At 45.8% G+C, this 21,701-nt stretch overlaps 1 protein-coding gene across 1 annotated transcript; it reads left to right on the forward strand.

The window, feature by feature from the left end:
* Positions 1-2,170: 2,170 nt before the first annotated feature.
* Positions 2,171-21,122, forward strand: LOC142802887 (uncharacterized). Its single transcript, XM_075887967.1, has 5 exons — positions 2,171-3,072; positions 7,136-7,316; positions 12,413-12,703; positions 13,911-14,551; positions 20,755-21,122. The coding sequence occupies exons 1-5, from the start codon at positions 2,229-2,231 to the stop codon at positions 21,120-21,122; spliced, it is 2,325 nt and encodes a 774-aa protein (XP_075744082.1). The 5' UTR covers positions 2,171-2,228.
* The last annotated feature ends 579 nt before the right edge of the window (positions 21,123-21,701 follow it).

Consider the following 21,701-nt stretch of genomic DNA (forward strand, 5'->3'; position numbering starts at 1 on the left):
ATAAGTAATGAGGCATTTTAAAGCATCAAAAGAACAGCCAGATCACACAATGCTAATTGCGTAACTAGTGGGTCGTCCAATGCTCTAACCCATTAAAAAACTTGTTCTTGATTACCTATTAGCTGTGGCGCATACCCACTTCAGGCATGATTCATCGTCGTCAGCCACTGCATAAAAAAGTTGCCCAAAATTCTTAACAAGCGTGTAGCAGATCCCACGCTTCTCTAAAGAATGACGAAGGGTAGCATAGTGAATGCAGGCTTACTACACCAAAAATATGATTATTTATGACGTAGTGCATACCCAGCAGTGTGTTTGTAGCAGTTACACAGAGAGTGTTTTGAAAATGCTCTGACAGGCCACTATTCTGGCTTTCGCTGTGACTGTGCTGCGCATTCACAGCGCCGGTCTGGCGTTTTTAGCTGTTCTAAAACGCTTTATTACTCACATTATAGATATTTATTTCTCGACATGAAGCCTGCCTTGGGTTAGTTCACCACGGAGCTCCAGGCACCGGTGTAGCTTAGTGGCAGAATACTGGGTTGGCACGCAGAGGACCCGGGTTTGAATCCCATTGTGTCCTTCGGGTTTTTTATTTACTTAGCGTTTTCTCGCTTTGAGCAATAGCAGTTACGGAAACCGGCGACGGTGGACTACTATGGCGCACGCGACCTGTGTCATGATCTCATGACAGCTTTCGTTGTAAAAAGAAAAAAAACAACTTCGAAATGACTTCACAAGGCTTCACAAAGGCTGTCACTCCATTTAGCACATAGCAACATCAACGGTGGTGTGTATAAAATAGTGATAGGTACTAATGCAATTTCAAACACTGAGTGTCATATCGATTGCATTTTGAACACATGTACGTTGTACGCGGAAGAAGATAACTTATGTGGAAATTAAGGTTCTTATGACTCTATTGCGAATAATTTGGGCATTCACTCTCATTCTACATTACGGCCTCAATCGGAGATCCTGATGTTCTTTTTCCTCTGCTCTTGTGGCGCATACCCACCGTGAGGGATCATTTAGGCCTGTATGCACAAATGATGATGATTTCATTCAGATATGGCTCACACTTACCCGTAGAATCAACGATGAGTTGATGGCGTGAGCTTAAAACAAAAACATTTCGTAGACTAAAGAATGATGAAAACAATGAACATGAATATATAGACACAAAGGAAAAACTTCGAAAACTGCCCCGCTGCGGTGGTCTAGTGGCTTAGGCACGCGGCTGCTGACCCGCATGTCGCGGGATCGAATACCGCCTGCGGCAACTGCATTTTTGATGGAGGCGAAAATCTTGTAGGCCCGTGAGATCACATTTTGGTGCCCGTTAAAGAACCCAGCTGGTCTAAATTTCCGGAGTCGTCTTTATGCCGTCTCTCATATTCATATGGTGGTTTTGGGACGTTTAAACCTGACATATCAATCAATCAATCGGACTGCAAAAACTTCCTGAGACCCTTACGCTATCGTCTCAGTAGACTCGAAGGCTAAAGATTTTTTTCTGTTTTGAATCACCCGTGCCCCATCCGAAAGTTTTATGTGACAGACGTGCCATGGTTTTTCGATGCTTCCAAGATCGGAGGCGTAGTAAGCTGTAAGCATGTGCACTTGACCTTGCTTGGATTTTCTCTACGATTGGCCCACCCTCAATCAAGCAGTGATGTTGGGTGATGATGTCATTTGACGCCACAGCGTGTTCACAAGTCGTGAAAATTTTCGACGTCATGGCGACATTAGTACTTGATGATTTGTTGCATCATTTCAGTTGGCGCTGCCGACGTGCGACGCCCGTCCGTTTTCGCGTTCGATGCATTTAGGGATTCTGCCTTAAAAATTGCGCGCTTGTACTATCGGATAGAACGCCTCAAAGGTGAATAAAACGTAAATATAGTGATATTAATGTGTCGATCGACACATCTGTCGTCATTATTGGATAATGGTGCGACGTACGCGCGTTGTGTGACCGCGTAATTGCTATAGACAAACAATAGAAAAAAATTAATTTGTATGCATTCACTGCATTCTCTACTCAGCTGCTGTGTTAATATGGCATGATAATTGCTGCTGTCAAACTGCTGTAGCAATGAGCCTGAATTTATGACCGAAACCGTATCGCAGATAAAGTTAGAAAGACAACAAAGAAGAAGCAGCTTAAGCAGCGACTGGTTGGTTGTCGCCGTTGCTCCGTTTGTCTTATTCCTTTCGCTAGAAGAATGTCGCAGCCGAATGTCTCTCTTCCTGATCGAAGGACTGCGGAAATGACAGCTGATGAAAAGGTTCCCGCCTTGTCAGACACAGGAGGGAAGAATAGCGACGGCATCCCTCGCAAGCGGCACCAGAAAGAACACAAAGCACAGAGCAGAAGCCAGAGTCCTTCGGCTATCTCCAGACTTCCCGTGGTTCCGGAAAGCTCCTGTGGACCCAAAATGGTCGTTGCCGGCGAAAGTGAGAAGGCGTCGGCGAGTGAGGGCGAGCGCTCGACCGGTACCAAAGAAGCTGAGGCCAAAGCGATTGTTTCTGCGACGAAACATGATGGGGGCCAGCATACAGTTACGAAGGTTGACAACAGCAAGACTAAAGCAGATGAACTGAAGGTCTCAAGATTAATCCCCGAAGAAAAGCTTCCCGCCTTGACTAACATGAAAGAGAAAGATAGCGAGGGCAGCCCTGGCAAGCGCCACCAGAAACACGGCAAAGCGAGGAGCGGTAGCCAGAGCCCTTCGACGTGTTCCAGATTTCCCTTGGTTCCGGAAAGCTCTCGTGAATCCAAACTGGTCATTGCCGACGAAGGTGCGAAGAAGCCGGTGGGTGAGGGCCAGCGCTCGATCGCTACCAAAGAAGCCGAGGCCAAAGAGACCGCTGCTGCAACGAAAGGTGGTATGGGCCTGCCTGCAGCGACGAAAGCTGACGGCAGGCAGGCTAATGATGTGCTGAAGTGGAAGGTCTCACTTAACGTCCCCGAAGCGGACAGGCAACGGAAATCTTGCGAGACACCTTCGCAGTCGTCAAGCTACACTGTGGTTCCGTCCCGCCCGAGTTTGGTTGAGTCACCACCAGGTAAGTAGACGCGATTTACCGAATTGACAACCTGACAATGCCTCTTCAGCGCCAGTAGTGACGAAAAGCTAATCAACCATTCAGCGACATGCAGTGGAGAAGACGTAGGGGCACGGAAACGTAAAATACTTAGCGATTGAAAAGTGGTACTCCGACACACGTGCGCATATAGGTGAGGGTCAGGGTCGGGTTGGTTATAATGAACGTGCGTGGACATCGCACAGCACACGGGCCACCAGAATTTGGCGTCCATCGATATGTGACTGCCGTGGCCGAGATGGAACCCGCGACTACAAGGTCAAAAGCTGAGCACCGTAATCACTGTACTAACGTGGCGGACGGGTCTGGATGCCCTGACTGACGTAAATACTAAGAGTGGATGTTGACACCCAATACTCAGAGTTATGTACCGAACTTTATTATCGGAAACGTTAATGAATTTCAGTTAAATATATTTACATGGATGATAATGCACGCATTCGACAACGTGAAACGACGCTTCACTGATTACTTGTTCGTCATAAAGCAATGTAAACGTGGAACGAAGTGTTTGTGGTAGTTCCTAGTACACGAAACAGTATATGGGTCGCCGGTGTAGCCAGGTGAAGGAGGGAAAGGGCAAGTCGGTTTCTGGCAGCTTAAAATTTTTCGATTTTCATGTGCATATATAAAGGGACCATTCATGATTTCAGAATGCTCGCCGGATGGGGTGGAGCACATTCGATAAGCATCCTTATATCGGGAATGGTACTCCATCACTATCCCTCAAGAGGAAGGTATGTAGCAGCTTCATCTTGCAGGTACTTATTTACTGAGCAGAAACCCGAAGGCTTATAAAGAGGGTTCAACTTTAATTTACGAAGACGAAGAAAAATCATGGGTGTAATTTTAGCAAACAGCCAGAGAGCCGATTGGGTCGGGGAACAAACGGGGGTTAAGGATATGTTAATGGAAATTAAGAAGAAGAAATGCACATGAGCCCAGCACGTAGCGCGTAGGCAAAATAACCACTGGTCATTAAGAATAACTCACTGAATCGCAAGAGAAAACAAATGCGTGACAGTGACAGCGTGACAGGGAGACAGAAAATAAGGCGGGCAGGTCACGTTAAGAAGTTTTTGGGCACACCGTGGCAGCAGAAAGCAGAAGACGGGGCGTATAGGGGGGACGCGGGAGAGGCCTTCGCCCTGCAGTGGGTTAGAGTGTACTAGAAGCTTTTGAGTGGCGCGAGCAGCTGCCTGGGAGCGGCCGTTTCGGCGTGGAATGATGTGGTGGTGCTGGCGTCGACCAATCTTCCCGGGTGGATGGCTGGCAGGCGTTCCGCGTACGTGTTGGTACCTCTCTGTCGTGCCTAGTGTGAAGATGATCTCCCTCTTTTTTTTTCCTTATTCACATACCTTCCCTTTTTCGCGCAAATAAAGGTTATTTAACATTATTGTTATTGAAGTTGCTGAGGCCCGCGCTGCCGCCCGAAGCAGCATAGCACATTGTACAATATAACGAGCGCGTTTTTTTTTAATTTTTAAAGTGTACACATTTTAGACGAGAAACCAGCTGGCCGGTACCCCCCCCCCCCCCCCCCCAAAAAAAAAAGGAATATGGTGCACACAAAACGAAGAACTCTTGGTCCATTCCACGTAAAACACCAAAGCTGGACTCAAATAAAAGGCTCATTGCTTGTGGCTGCGAGCACACACGACAGAAAAGTAGGCTTTATTGATAATATTTGAAGAACAGCAGAGTTTTTCCAAACATCCCTTTGGTTTTTAAATACGGGAATAGATTCATTGTTGTAGGACCCACAGAAATGCAAATACGTAATACTGCAAAAGAATGTCTTAGGTGAAACATAGTAGTGGAAGATTTTGAGAGTTTAAAAAACGCAACAACACTGCAAAGCAGAGTCGTAATTAATGTTAATCATAATTGATAACATAAAAATGCAAGGTTTACATACTTATAAAACAATACATTTGCAATTAGGTAAATTGTAAAAAACGTAATATATAAAGCCAGGATACAAAAGATAACATAAAGCAAAGCAAACAGAATGACAGAGTTAAGGTTGTCTTTCCAAAATGCATTAAAAAAAAGATGTTATGGTCGAAAGATCGTTTGAAGGGACACTGAAGTGCAACAATGAATTGGCTTAGATCGATGAATTATGCACCGAGATACCTAATGCTGCTAAATTTACCATCACAGGTTTAATACAAAAAGAATAAAGATCAAAGATTTATTTTGAGATTTCGCGTCATTATTTGCACGTTCTCTCGCTTACAAGCCTCTTCTAGGAAAAATTGTTTTTCTTCTTGGTGTACCGTCAAAAAATTAAGTGTGTAAAAAAATATGCACGAAAAATGACATCCTTTTTACGCCACTGTAGCAATTTATAGCCTACCCAGTTTTAGGTGCTTCTGTGCGCTTTTGACACTGTAGAAGATTTTTCATCTTGACTTCATTTGCGTGTGTAGACAGTGGGTAAGGTCCGATGGTGGCAAAACTGAAGGTTCTGCTGCTCTACAACAGAGTGGGACGCTTGCAACAAGCTGCAGAGCATCTGAGGCTTCTCGAACAGTTACTAAACTGGACTTGCTGATTAGTTTCTCTTGCACGAACGCTTCACATTGCACGATTCCATTGTCTGCACAGGTGAAGTATACGGCTCGTTGAATGCAAAGTTCACGAGTGCTAGGATTCAGTGAGCACGCTACGTACGACACGCCAGCAAATCCAGGAAACTCTTGCAGCGCCCGTGACTTTGATGGTAGGACAAAGGACAAGACCACGAAAGTCACCGAGAGTGACAACCGCGTCAGACGAGGGACTTGAGCTTGCCTCGTCAGCTTCGTCGCCATCTGCAGAAGTTGCACCGTTGGTATCCACAAAAAGCTGTGCAGGAGTGCTAATGCGTCGCTGTTTTCTGTTGTCATTCTCAGCTGGCACACACTGATGACGCCGCTTTGTTTGGGTCCGCGGAGCCGGAGTTTTGAGCGTCAAATATGCAGGCAGGTTGGGCAAGATCGTCGGGACTGCATCAGGGGCGAGTGTCGGCGCTCCCCTAGGAATTCGGACTTGAACACCATTGATAACATGTACGTAGTCTATCACAATGAAATGCGGTTTGAAATGTAACTCGCACACAGCACAATTGGCGTCAAGCGGCTTGTCAAGCCGATGGAGGTTCCCCTCCCAAAGAAGTCGTCGTTCTTCGTCTTTCGGGGCCTTAAAAAGTGATACTTCCGACTTTGTTGCACACGCGGATATCCAGTTGTGCAACCTGGCGCGTAACAATCGTTTAGACGCTACTTCTTCGTCATTTCGCGACTAAAACCGAGATGCCGGCCATGCCGCCGAGCCAGCCGAGTAAACCACAGAACACCTACCAGCGTTCTGTGGTAGATTGGGCGATGGCAGCGCCGCCGCTACTTTCGCCACAAGTCGGGGATGGAGAAAGCAAGGGGAAAGCGTTTCGGTCGCGCCACTCAAAAGTTCTGTTACACTCAAGGTGGGTGTAGTCAGGCTGCTGATGATGATGGCAATAATGCGCAGAGACACAAACGCACGCACGACATACAAATACTCCTGGCGGGCTGCGTATGACGTGCCCGGTAAATTTATGTAGAATCTTTGCATTTTGGAACAGGTGTGCTTTGTGGCTCTAGTGATCAGGCTGGTGTAAACGAAAATTTTCATCAACATCCAAGTAGTAATTTGGTTTCTTGCAGAACACGATATGATATGATGAGAGATCAATATATGTGGAAAGCTCTAGTAGATTTGACCATCTGGTGTCGTTCAACGTGCAATGACATCACTCGGTACGTGGTCCTTTGGCATTTCGCCTCCATTTTAAATGTGACCACCGTGTCCAGGGTCGAAAGCATGACCTTTGGGTCAGCAGCCAAGCAATATCACCATTGCTCCATCACGGCGGGCCAAAATAAGAGTTCGTACGTCAAAATAGCAAATATTGCCGTTCAGTGAAAGCGTCCATAATTAGCTAAACGATAGTTGTCGGTCACTGGCGTTCGATATGTACACGCACGACATGCGATCGCAGATGACCCACGCGGAGAGATGTTCTTGTTACCGCTGGCTTCCGGCGCCGTGGTAAGAGACCTCAAAAGCGACTCGGCCAGGCGCTGGAGCTTCACCGCGACAGACTGCGCCCTGGTCGCCTTCGCGGTCACGTGCTCCCTCGCCGTACTCTGGGCCCTGCTCTTCGGAACAAGTTCCCCAAGGTGGGTGCACCCTGAAAGAATCAGCGCACTCATACTCCGACGAAGAAAAGAGGGTTCTTGTTAGCAATGCAGCATGTACAAAAGACATAGGTGGTTAGAGAAGTGTACAAAACGAAGCTCTGTCTGCGTCTTGAGTTTGCGCTAATAAGATTTCCTGGACAATTATCCACCTGAGAAAATTCACCTTTTTGGTCCAGCCGTCAGTCATTTCCACCACCGCACAAACATTTCCCTGGCACCTCGGAAAGAAAACCGAAACTGCAAACTCTCGGGGGCGTATCTCTTCAATGATATCCACTGCGACTGACACCATTATTGGGGTTTTTTAGCATGTTACAGATACACACGCAAGAATGGTAAGAGATTGCAGTGACGCTCCTCTTTTCCACTGACATTGCACCTTCAGAACGAGAAGCCTCTCTTAACATTGCGTAGGTTGACGGGCCACAACGAGGTGTGTCAACCCCGCAGTTATTTTTGAAAGAGCTTTTGTGTTGCTGCGCGCCTGCAGTGTTAAAATATCAGCAACCAGGAAAGGAGGAGCGGAATGGTAACACCGTGCCATCTTTGCATACCGTATTTACGTAATTTGCTAAAATAACCTATTATGACATTTCTGTGGAGCTTAGAGCTACAATAAAAAAATGGCCCCATATCTGCATTTAATCTGCAAATGTCGTCGAAAGACGATAGTCTTGCGTGTAGAGAGAGTGAACAAAACATTTATTTGATGTTCTGCGCAAGAAAATTGGCGAATGGTATTCTGGAGGCGCTGCGTTAGAGTGCCTCGAGCGTGCAGCGGAGGCGAACAAGCGCATAGAGTCATGTCACACGTGAGACATGAGCGCCATCTGGAAGTTTTCTTCGAAAACAAGGCGTGTGGCTCTGAGACGGGTATGCGCGCCCGTCTCAGAGGGGATAAGGTGCAGAACGCAAGGCGATGGGTAGGTGCCACCACCGTCTCGTCTTAGCAAAGCGTTGGAAACACTCGCCTTTTCGTGCAAGCGTTGCATGGTCAGCGCAGCGTCATAAGTGCTACGGTCCTTAAAATTACTTATGGATGCCTTTTCTAGTAAAAGGTGCACACACAGAATATATACGTGTTGTTATGGTGCCCCGGACGTGCGCAATAATTGCTTTTTAATCGACAATTGCACAAGTATGACTGAATATTGAGCAACATTGGTGGGCGCTGCGGATGGGATCGGCCGTTTCAAGTACCCGGTGCTGTTAAGAGTGGACGAACAGACAAATGTATAGACAGACAGACAGAGAGACAGACAGACAGACAGACAGACAGACAGACAGACAGACAGACAGACAGACAGACAGACAGACAGACAGACAGGCAGAGAGACAGACAGACAGACAGAAAGACAGACAGACAGACAGACAGACAGACAGACAGACAGACAGACAGACAGACCAAACTTTTTGCGTCGAAGTTCCCCAAGAAAGACTATCGTCTTTAATAAATATGGCCGACCAAAGTCGCGAGTGACGCCGAGGAGGGTAAGCTTAGTCAGGTAAGCACCGTTTTTCATCCGAAGTCCCAAAGTCGTTTCAAGAACTTTCACACTGCTAAATTCGATATTGGTTCAGATTTTTTTTTTTGCCTAAATGAGTCACACCTATCAAGAAGTCACTTTTCTGATTTCATGACCACGTAGCCCTGATGACCTAATTTAACGTCATGCTTGTAAATCCATAAATTATTGCACCCCTGGCCTAAGTTGGCGTTTTTGTTCCTCTGAGATCCTAATTATCAGGAAAACACGGACAAACCTTCTTCGCCAAAAGTGATGATTTCAGGGCTGTTAGAGTTGAAGCAATTGATACACAAGAAAGGTCTTATAAGTTCCTGATTGCGAAGCGAAGAGTGCTACAAATGCTATCCTAAACTTCAATGACTGTTCATTGATGTATGGTCATTATTTCCGAGAATGGACGTCGAATTGAACTATAGCCCGGTTTCCAGTACCACTGAAAAAAGAGGAATCGATGACATTACAACATGAAGCCAGCGGATTTGATTTAATTAATTATTTAATTATTTATTTTACCCTCAGGGTGAATCTGTAAGACAAAGGGGTTAGGCTGTTACAGAAACTAATTGAACAAGAAGCAGTGAATGCATTTATTTCACACAAATGAAGCTCGCACATTACAACGATAGCTAAAAAACCACAGTACCTAATTACACAACATTGGCTGATTCACTGAAAAGTCTATAGCCAATAATGGTATCGGAGGCATCTCAAAGCATGTGATTATCATTGAAAAAACAAAGTCACCACGGGAACTATTATTCCGCTCATTTAAAGTACGCGGCAAACCTGAATTGAAAGCTTTTGTGTTGCATGATCTGATTCCCTTAGGGCTGAGCCAATAGTGTACTTCAGAACCGAATCGAAAATACGAATTGAATAGAGACAATAACGAATAGAATACTAATATGAACCGAATACCGTGCTAATAATAAGGCACCAGTTTTCAAAGCGGGCACTGGTAAGGTGATAATTTGCAAAACAGGCCAACAATTTCACAGCGTGTTTGAAACAGATATTCTCAAAGTTCTTACAAAAGGATATTTCGATCACTTCAGCCAACAAAAGATAGTGCAGTTATTTAAACTTCGCATTAACTAGAACCTTCAGAATATTTTGTAAGTGCAGGCTGAAATATGGCTAGAGATACGGTATTCCAGGTGATACTTGTTCAGAAGATTTCAATCAAAACGCCTTGATCCTGTGATCAATAGTGCCGTAAGTACATAGGCTGCATCGGGCCTGTCGTCAGGCTTGTTTTTGGGGGAGAGGGAGGGGGCACTTGTCGAAGGCCTTAAAAAGGCCTATTTTTCTATTTGTGCTTGATAAAACACCCCCCTCTATCCAAATTTCAGGGTGAAGGCTAGCGCCTATTGTTCCTTCCCCCACAACTGGCTACGGGTTCAGGCTGCATACATTGGGGTGATTCGATTACGAAAACAAAACAAAAAAGCTACAGCTAACGGTTCCCACGTCCCCCTTCGAAGATTTTTCGTCGTTGCTGATTACTCGATAACTATTCAAAAAATATTCGACATTTCGAATATGCACTGTTCGATTCGTTACTCACAACATTCGAATATTAGCACACCATCAAATACCTACTTTGCCCTACTTTATAATGATGGTCAATGTGGCGGGATATCTGCTGTGGGTGAGGGAGTAGTTAGTCATTCTGGAATGAATAGTGATACTTGTCATGAAATTGTGTTTAATGGGATACTTGCCCATGATATGTTAAAGAAGGCTGTGTAAAAGAAGTTCTCGTGGCTAAGGTGTTTGCTGCTCCGTTAAAATTACACAGGGTATAAAATCGAAAGAATTATTCTAGAGAAGTTCAATGGGAGTTTCTTGATTACTATAGCTTGGGACCCACACGTGCGTAGAATGTCGTAGTTCAGAGAGTACCAGTGTTTCCTGGTACTCTCTGAACAGGCCAACATTTCAAATAAAGCTGAAAATTTCAGCCACATCAAGCTGTAAAAAAAAGTTACATCGTAAGTAACGAAGCATGCGGTAAATATTGTTAGTATTGTAGTCAACACGCAGCGGATATATGGAGTGATCAAAAATATAGCATCACTGCATGTAGTTTTAAGATTGACATTCATAAAAGTTACGACATAAAAAAAAAACAAATTGGACGAAAGAAAAACGAGGCTAGTCAAGTACGCACCCGCCATCATTGTTTTGTGGTTAAGGCGTTTTATTTAATGCATAATGTGACGACCGTTTCCCAGTACATGTTGTGAGGTATTTGTCAGTTCATTCGCCTGGGAGTGTTAACATGCGCAACTTGTAGCCGTGGATGTGAATGTTAAGCATTGTTTTTGCCCGATGGCGTCATGCAACAAGAGAATTTCATGAGATGCAGGACAAACTACAAGGACAAAAGACCCCGGGCAGTTTTTTCGTAAGCACGCTTTTCGACTAGTTAGCAGCCTTCCATAATATTTCAAGCATCTCGATTGGCTGATACTTAAAAGAAAATATTCAAAAGAAATAAATTTTTGTCAGGAAAAGTCCGGCTATAGGAGCCTTATTTACAAGTGTTTTTGCTTTGTAAGTGACCTTTGATAATAGCGCGGCGCCTTAGCCCCTGCCTGAAGATTTACCTCGCTTTACTAGGCGCTTTAGCATAACAACTTCATGTGCGCAGGACAACATACATGATTCTTCAGATCGGGGCAGAAGGAGGAACTTCCTAAATAAGGGGGGCGCAGAAAATTGTTTGCGAAAACGCAAAATCGATGACTATTTGCTGTTGTAGCAGCGTAATTGTTTTTATTCAATCTCAACAACATGAATGTGTTTTTTCTCACCAATTTGAAATGCAATAAAAACATTGCAGTTATAAAGGTCGGTACTTCAGCATTAAACGCCAAACTTTTATCACCATGACAGGTGGAAATGAGGTGTATACTGACTAGAAACAGAAAAATTGGTAGTCATCTTTGTACTGCGTGTTGGAGTCCATGTTTTTCTATCACACATAGTACATAAATAACATGAGTTTGTTCTACCTGGCTTTTTTTACGTCTAGTGCCGATTTTCATGCATATCCGAGGAGCGTGTTCTTCGGGCCTCTTGGTATTGTGTACTACAAAATTTTGAGGCACAAAATTTTGTAGCAGTTAGAGAGATAAAAAGGTGTAAATATTAAGCGTAAGGTGCGTATGTTGTGTATCTGTGTTCTTCTTGCCATTTTTACCCTATAGAAATATTCGTAAAGCTTGTATAATGATTGTTGATTTGAATGAATGAAACGGTGTACGCTCTCGTCCCAAGGCTTCCACAGCTGCACACCAGGGGCCTTGTCGCGCTCGAACGCATGTCAGGACTGTGCAATTCCACCGACTGCGAGGCCGCCGTGCGCGAGGTCATTGGCGTCGCCGACCCTTACGTGGACCCATGCGAAGACATGCATGCGTTTGCCTGCGGTCGCTGGTGCACCTTCGCGAACAGCACGTGGGCGCCCACCTACTGGCGCGAGCAGCGGCGCAGATACGTGTCCGACGTGGAGGACACATTGATACTTATCTACCGCAGGGCGCTGTTCACCGGTCAACCGTTCCATTACATGGCATCCTTCTACGTGTCCTGCCTGGGGTTGCTTGAAAACAGGAAGGCAAGCCTCGTGGACTGCTGGGACGCCGCGGGTGTCGTGCTGGAGCAGTGGACGAACGCGAGCGACTTCACGACGCTCTTTGCTCTCGCCGTACACACGATCGTGAGCTCGGGCGTGCCGTCCGTCTTTAAGATAAGCAACTACAACGACGCGACGGTCGAAGTTAACACGGGCGCGGCGATTAGCACCACGGAAGCGGACGACCGTTTCAGGCAAGGACAGTGCCTACACAAATTAAAAAAATACGTCTGATCACTAACGAAGGGCTCGAGACAGAACAACAATTGGCGTCGCTAACAATAATGTCTCAGTCAATGTTATAGGGAAGCAGAAAGATATAGGAAATGTAACTTATTAATTCTTTTTTTCTTCCCCACTTTGTGGTGCACGCTTACCAGCTGGTCTCTTTCTCTCCCTCTGACATGGAGCTATTGCTACAGTAACAACCTTTCCGGCTTTGCCTCAAGCCCTTCATTGGTGATTTCGTGTCTTTTTCGGATGTCACTGACCATGTACCAACTAGCATAGCAACCATCTTCAATAACGGCAATGCTTTTGGGATATTAGAAGTAAGCACCGTGGAATACTCAACGAACACTGTGCGAGGAGAATTAAGGATAAAGATGACATTGATAATAATTCGAGAGTTTTTTAGAACACAATTATTATACCACTTCGTAATGAGTCCATTGGGGGGCCATGAATGAAGAAAAACATAAATACCAAAAATACCGTGCGTTTTCCTTAGTTGGTGGATATAGCCTCCGCCTGAAGCTGAGCTATAATTATTATATATGCCTACCAACTTCACAGAAAGTGCAACGTAGGACGGGTAATTGTTAATCTTGTACACACCAATACACTGTACAAAATTACGTGGAACGTACACTCGCAAAAACAATTACAGAGAGTATGCGTCAAAAGTTTTCTTCCCATCTCCACACGCCATTGGAGGATCTTCACAGCACGATACCGTACCACTCACAGCTGCGAGTATCGTATCTAAACACTGTATACATACAGTTGAGATTGCAGGCTATATATGGCTCTACGAGAAATCCAGAGCGGCTCACGCTAGTGGTAGTCTTACCGATAGATGTGTGTCCCTGGGCACCAACTCATGAGTTTGGTTCCCAGGTGGTCTTCCTTATTCTGATGAAGCGGCTATGCTAAAATTCTGCCTTATACTGCTTACTTACAAAGAACAAAAGGCCGTGAAACCTATCCGGAAGCCATAATGAAATGTCGTATATTAGCCTTTACAGTAACGACTGGGTTGTGGTACTTGTAGACGCGTAATCTTCCAGTCACGAGCTTGAAATTGGTCATTATGCTGAGAACGCGTACGACTGCTTTTATTTGAGAGATGGGGGCGGAGGATAGAAGTAAAGAATGAGTTGCATTGTACCTATTATGCAGGCAGATGCTTGTGGAGGACGCGGCAGCGGAACTGGGCATGGACGCTGAGCCAATCGGACACAACGTACGTAACATCGACCATGCCGTCCGAGCGGCGATTGAAGAAGCACCGAAGGACACACCGGACCGTTCGCTCACGTGTAGCTACTTTGATACCGCGAGCGTAAAGAAAGTGTGGTGCGAGGCGTTCAAGCGTCACCAAAATCGCTCTTTCACTTCGTGGCAGAGTGACTTCATGGGCTCGTCGGACGACTACCTCGCCTGCGCGACCAACACCAACAGTGCGCGGGCGATTCGCTCCATACTGGAAGCTCTTGGCAGCGGAGACCTCGGTGCGGCCAGGGTGTACCTGCTGCTCGTGCCCTTGGCACGGTTTATGATACTCGAGTACCTGGTTCGGCCGCTGCGTGGAAAGCTGAGCGCTGGCGCCAGGAGCGACATCTGCGTGCGCACCTTGAAAGCTCACGTCGGGGAAGTGTTCGCGCTGTGGTTCAAGACGCGGGTGTTGCGGGACGGCACTGCGACCGACGTGCCTCGCATGATCAAGGACATTCGTGATGCTTCGAGTACCACCTTCAAGCGGTTCAAGGGCATCACTATTGACGAAGATGCGGTGGACAGGGCGATGTCATGGGCAGACGGTAATGCACGCGTGTCAATTGTTCAATACAATGTTCTAGTGCAAGAAGCCCCACGTGGCTTATCATGTAAGCTCTTGCGTTCCTTTGTATCCTATATGAGTACAGCTGGAAGTAAAAAAAAAAGGCAGATCTTACGTACTGTGGGAATCGCTGATATGCGAAGCGCGAAGGAGGAAGGCTGATATGACACTTTAAAATCAGCACAGCGTTACGATGCGGAGAAAAATTATGCCGTATATGACTTCCATATCATAATTATGATGCTTGGACGTGTCATTCGCCTTCATCTATTCACGTCACTTGTTAGTAAGTTTTCCATATGTAGAGCTAGCGAAATGGCCGCGAGCGTGCTATGAGTGTAGCGTGTAGTGAGGTTTTACATGACATGCATGTAAGGATTATCATGTTTGGACGTCTCATTTAACTACGTCGTTTATTAACATCGCGTGATATCAAATTTGGTATATGTGGAGCTAGCGAGACGGCCGCAAGCGCTTCATGAAGGGCCCAATATGCTCCGACGTAAAGTTGAAGCGCGAGCACGCTGGGCACAGCGACGCTATACGCTAGCAAAACGCAAGCACCCTTTAGTCTGATGCCAGGTGGGATCGGCGCGCCCAGCGATTGTCGGTGCGTCCCAGCGGCAACCAGCGCGAAATGCAACATGCTGCATTTAGCGCCGCTGACGTTACCCAGCTCTACCCAGAGAGCAGCACTGTGTCAGCCTCTCTTCGTCATGACGGGACACCTGGCGCGCTCAAACGTGCATGCCTCAGAGCAACGCAGCACACCGCAGACCTGCGAGTGTATGGCAGGCAGATCGGCACCTGGCGTGGCGGGGCCGGCGTGACGCGACTACAGCGACGAAACAAACGCCGGCGCGCACGCGCACCGGGTCAAGTCGAAGTTTAGGCTCTTTCAATGAGTGTGGCATGTAGTCATGTTCTTACAAGACATTCACCTCATCATTACCATGTTTGCATCAGTCACATACCTTCGTCATTCATTTACGTCCCGTAATACCAAACCTGGTATATGCGAAGATGGAGAAACGGACGCGAGCGCTTCATAAGCGTGGCATGTAGTCACGCTGTTACATTACACACATGTCATGATTTTCTTGTTAGGGTTTGTCGCTTAGATTCACTATGCAGTCATATCACACCATACCACTTTTGCAACATGTCATCTGAACGAAACCACCGCATGTGCAGCAAGACCATGAAATGTGAATCATGACATTCTTGACATACATGTCACGACTTTTATGTTATGACTAGCCCCGTATGCTCGTCATACGTCCTGTATGATATACTAACTTTAGTATGGATAACAATATTGAAATGGCCAGGACAGCTAAAAGTCGTAAGCGGCTTGATAGGTAGATACGCTCGAAGTCGCCGAAATTCGCTAAGAAATGCTTCGCATTTAAAAGAGCGCGAGGGCATGCGTACGGAGGAAGCACAAACACGACCAAACTGCGGTCTTCGTCGATGCCGCCAACCAGGGACACAACACATACACCCTGAGTGCCGTGGATAGAAAACTTAAAATCGTAAATGTGGCTTCCACTAGAGCCGCATCAATCAAAAAGGCCGAAGAAATGGCCGTAGTACTGGCCATTATGCATCCATTCACCCACACTGTCCTTAGCGACTCTAAAAGCTCTATTCTCAGCTTTGAAGGGGAAGTGTGGGACTAAATATAGCTAAGGTCTTGAGAAACTTCAATCAGAATGATAGAACCAAAATCAATCTGCTCTGGGTCCCCGCTCACTCGGGAAACCCCGGTAACGAGGAAGCGCATAAAGTGGCCCGAGGGTAAGCAAACCGGGTCGCGCTTTCGTTGGAACCAGGCTCCCCGATAGGAGAGGCAGTGACATCCTATAACGAACTTACGAATAAGTATAAAGATGACAGGAGCTTATATTCCATACCGCACAGCAACCTCACGAGAGCGCAGGCCACTATCCTCTGCCGAATTCAAACGAACTGCCTAACCACTCCTCACCGCTTAGCGATATTCTCAGGTGGAGAGGTTCATTCAACATGCAAAAGTTATGACATAAATGCAAACCAAAGTCACATCCTCTGGGAATGCGAGGGCCTTCCCCCACCCAGAGAGCTTCTGCCAGCTCCCTCCGAAACGACATAGGAGACCTTAATACGGTCCACCGACGAAAAACTGCAGAAAGCAGTCATTGCATGTGCACAAGAGCTCACCGCAGACAAGCAGCCAGTTCGAAACCCATGAAATCTCTTTTAATAAAGTTGTATCCTCCTCCTATTGCTAGAAGAAGCTTGTTCCAGATATTTAGTCAGGTTCACTGTTAGAAAAAAAGATTGGCCCTGTATCTGCATGTTTTACGGCAAATGTCGTCGAAAGACGATAGTCTTGCGTGTGGAGAGAGTGAACAAAACGTTTATTTGATCTTCTGCGTGAGTAAATTGGTTAATTGCATTCTAGAAGCGCTGCGTTAGGGAGTCTTGATCCGTGCTGCGAAAGTGAACGAGCGCATCGAGGCACGTTAGACACGAGCGCCACCTGGCAGTTATCTTCGAAAACGAAAGAAGACATGAGCGCCCGCGGAGAAAGATGCACGCCTGCCTCGGAAACCATTAGGAGTAGAACGACGATGATGATGATGACGATATGTGGAGTTTAACGTCCCAAAACTACTATATGATTATGAGAGACGCCGTAGTGGAGGGCTCCGGAAATTTAGACCACCTGGGGTTCTTTAACGTGCACCCAAATCTGAGTACACGGGCCTACTACATTTCCGCCTCCATCGGAAATGCAGCCGCCGCAGCCGGTTATGGTGCCTCAGAAACTCGCAATAATTGCTTTTTAATCGATAATCGCACAAGTATGAACACTGAAACTTGAGCATTATTGATGGGCGCTGTGGATGGGATCGGTCGTTTGAGGTACCGTTTGGTGCATTTAGGGAAACCATTACTGCGGACAAACAGACAAACGTACAGACAGACAGACAAAATTTTGACGTCATAGGTTCTCAAGAGAGACTATCGTCTTTAAAAGTGAGCGGCAAAGCGAGCGGCAATTTTCTGGTCGTTGAGCAACATGCAATCGTCCGACTTCGCAAGATATGTGCCGTTCTGGCAGCATCAGTTTCTTGATTGATTTGTGGGGTTTAACGTCCAAAAACCACCATATGATTATGAGAGACACCGTAGTGGAGGGCTCCGGAAATTTTTACCACCTGGGGTTCTTTAACGTGCACCCAAATCTGAGCACACGGGCCTGCGACATTTCCGCCTCCATCGGAAATGCAGCCGCCGCAGCCGGGATTTGAACCCGCGACCTGCAGGTCAGTAGCCGAGTACCTTAGCCACTAGACCACCGTGGCGTGGCAGCATCAGTATCTTGCGAAGCACTTGTTCGTTGAATTATCTCTCTTTTTACCGACAAAATGAGGAAGATACTTTCCGGGTACAAGTTCGCCCAAATATTTACCTTTATTTGGGCGAACTGATCATAACGATAGCGAGCGCTGCTTTCGTCATCGTCATGATCCGTGTGGTTCCGTACCACGCCGAAGAATTCGCATACAGAGACATAAAGTTTGTCTATTTCAGGGATTTTCCTCTGAAAATGTGAACGAAATTCCTAGCATATTTCCCTGCCCAACAGTTTTAATTTTTACCCCCATCCACGCACACGCATACTATAAATATACGTGTCTGACGTACTGGTGATTTTTGAAATCTTGACTAGCCTCTTCACTGCCGCAGAACAAAAGCATGAATTTATTGATTCATATACTGTTAGTACACAGTACATTCTGGTCTTTCAAGTCTAACTGAAATAGTGAATTAGAAATCGCTCCTCGAAATATCAGAAACACATCTCAAGGGCTATGCTTGCGTGATGCATGCGCCAGAACCGATTACAGCAGATGAAGGTGCGCTGTGATTGCTAATAATCGGTCCTCATAGGAGAACTTAACGATTTCTGAAATTCCCTGCAATATCATGAAAATTTCCTTTTTCCATTTGGCTCAAAATGACAGGCCGAAGTTCCCCAGAGAAGGGAAAATTCCGAGCACGGAACATCACTGGTCATGACTACTTGGCAACATGGTTCCTTCGTTTGAAAAATTGAATTGTTGCACAAACTTGAAGAAAAACAAGGAAGACAGGAAAGAGCGCTGACTACCAACTGTTTATTGTCGTTTTTTGAAGCCAATATATACGCATGCTACGCTGCGCTTCCACGATGCGCACAAAACCAAAGACGCCGCAAACAAAGCCGACCCAAAACAAATCAAATAAAAATTGACTGCCACCACAATGACAAAAGTGAAAACTGGCAAAATACAAAAGTGATACCCACCACAATCTAAACTGCGTAATCTCAAGGTGTGCGCTCATCTTTTTTATTTATCTTTTATTATTTATTGCACCAAGCATCAACAAAGGCATGAAAAAGTGAAAACGTACTCGAAAGGTTCTTGTTTAAAAACCCTAAAAATAGCGCTTAGCACCAAATAAAACAATAAATTAACATTTTTATATTCACTCCAAGCAGCCCCAATTGAGAAACCCGAAGAAGCAGTACGCCGAGAGAGTCAAAAACTATACTAACATAAAACCTTACAAAACATTACGTAGCGTCACATGGGAAATAAAACAAGAACACTAAATAACACAAAAACACTGCCACCACAAAAACACTTGTGGTGGCAGTCAATTTTGATTTGATTTGTTTTGGGTCGGCTTTGTTTGCGGCGTCTTTGGTTTTGTGCACATCGTGGAAGCGCAGCGTAGCATGCGTATATATTGGCTTCAAAAAACGACAATAAACAGTTGGTAGTCTGCGCTTTTTTCTGTCTTCCTTGTTTTTCTTCAACTGTGTGCAGCAATTCAATTTTTTAAATATGAACCAACTAGTCTGCAAAAAAGTATTGCTTCAACATGGTTCCGTCAATAGGGAACCTTTCACTTTAGAAGGTCTGTCAGCTTATCACAAGTGCGTAGTATGTTTGGCGGCGAAGTGCCTTTTTGTGACGCCAAATTTCAAGCTGGAAATATATGGCGAGGAATGCCCACATGAATGACGCGCATTTAGTCTACATCGGTTAATTCTACCTATTGTTTCATTCGACTGTCTTAATATGTGCCATACATGTCCTGAAGCTTTGTAGTTCTGTAAGCATGTGAGGAAACAACCTCGTTATTATAGCTTTTTAATTTGGTGTAAATACTCCTGTAAGCTGCGAAGTTTTGTGTCATAGGCACTGACCATCACACATATATATGCTTGGTATGGGTTTAGGGCAGGCATGAACTATCATTGTTCCAGGGTTGTGAACATAAACTTCATGCTTGTATAGGTAACGTCAGTATGGCATACAACTATGATACATTTGTTTGGTTTTCCTGGTCCTGTATATGAGCACGAGGGTTTATTGCTTACGGCGTTGTCCTCTAAGCATCGGTGAAATATAACGCCCTCATGTGTTCATATTATATACTGAGTACGTTGTTGACCAACAAAAAGCTTTTAAACTATAATATGTCCGCAACATTCACGGTGAAGTTTTGAGACGTCATCTTCACCCTTTCAAATAAACACGTTATCCTTATGCTATAGTGTTTAAAAGTTTCAGGAGTGAACAGAGCTAGTAAGGAAAAAAAAAAGTCACAGCTTTGCCGCAAAGGCCAAGCAATGAACACGATAGCAACAAATTGGAAGGTCACACACAGAATAGAAAGCAGATCGAAACGTGCCCCGCGTTTCTCGCGCACAAATGACGTACAAAATGTACTCACAGGTACAGATGCTCGTGAATAAGTGTGTCAGTTGTTACTTTACTGTGTCTGAAAAACGCGCGCCTTTCGCAAACGGAGACTGCAATGATTGCAGTGACGTTTGTGCGCCCGGTAACTACAACATAATTGTTACAGGTAAAGCCCGAGGCCAGCCAAGATGTACTATCCTCCCCTCCTCCCCACCTCGAGATAAGGGCGCGCGAGAAGCATCACTCCCCTCGTCTAAGCGGGGCACGCCGACGGCAAAATCTAGCCGAGAGTGTCCATAATATTGCTATCACATTAAAAGGTCGCGCAGTATACTGATGGGTGCGAAGTGAATCACTGGTACTTTTAATGTACTTCTATCACTTTTTCTCTGCGTATTCGAAGTTGATGGTAACGGTGCCATTTGCTTTTTTTAAGCTCTGCGGAAAGCCTCCAAGGATCCCATCCCAACCGTGCCAACGTATGGGGATGACCTTGTGGCGAACATGATACGGCTTTCACGATCCGGGGTGTCGGTCACACGTGACGACCTGACGACCATTGCGACGATGGCTACACAAAGTGCCGGTTCAAACCACGTCTGCGGAAGCAACGATACGACCGTCGACGGGACTTCCCTGTCCACGCCACTGAAGGTCACCGAAGAAGTGGGTCCCGACCGGGATTTCGTGACACTCTTGCTTCCGGACGTCTACTACAGTGACTCGAACCGCAAGGTCCTCAACTACGGCAGCCTCGGAACGCTCTTAGCCGGCGAACTGTTCGATACAGCCCGACGCGGTTAGACCTTTCTGTCCATACAAGCTGCTTGGCCCGCTACGTGAGCGCCAACGCCGGTGTCATGCTAAGTGAGGTATGGGGCGGCATATATGGAGCATCACGCACGAAGTGTCGGTTACTGCTAAGCTGTGAGCTTCGCTTTGCATATTTCGTGAAGCGAGCTCAAATCGCTAGTATAACTGCAAACCGGCTCTCTTGTTCACACGTACGGAAGCACGCGTTTGAAAGCAGGCAATGGCGTACCATTCGACCTATGCAGCTAGGGGAGATAAGATGGATATACGCAGACGTTTGGTAGCGTGATAGCTGTTTTGCCATATATGAATGCGGGGAGATAAGATTGATCTGATATACACGTATCGCAAAGGTTAGTGTCAATCATTGTCACACTCGGGTGTACTGCAGAAGATTAGATTTATGAAATGTGACGTAAGGAGATGAGAATGGGAGAATGGATGAGATGAGAGTGGGAGCAGCTTCCCTGACAGTCTTACAAACGTGGATTGGGGAGTTTAGACGATCATTGATACCAAGGGTCACTTGAGTCGATAACATAGCATGAGTTTTTGACGTCATTGAACACG

The sequence above is a fragment of the Rhipicephalus microplus genome, chromosome 3 (assembly GCF_043290135.1).
Source record: "Rhipicephalus microplus isolate Deutch F79 chromosome 3, USDA_Rmic, whole genome shotgun sequence".
NCBI classification, from domain to species: Eukaryota; Metazoa; Arthropoda; class Arachnida; order Ixodida; family Ixodidae; genus Rhipicephalus; species Rhipicephalus microplus.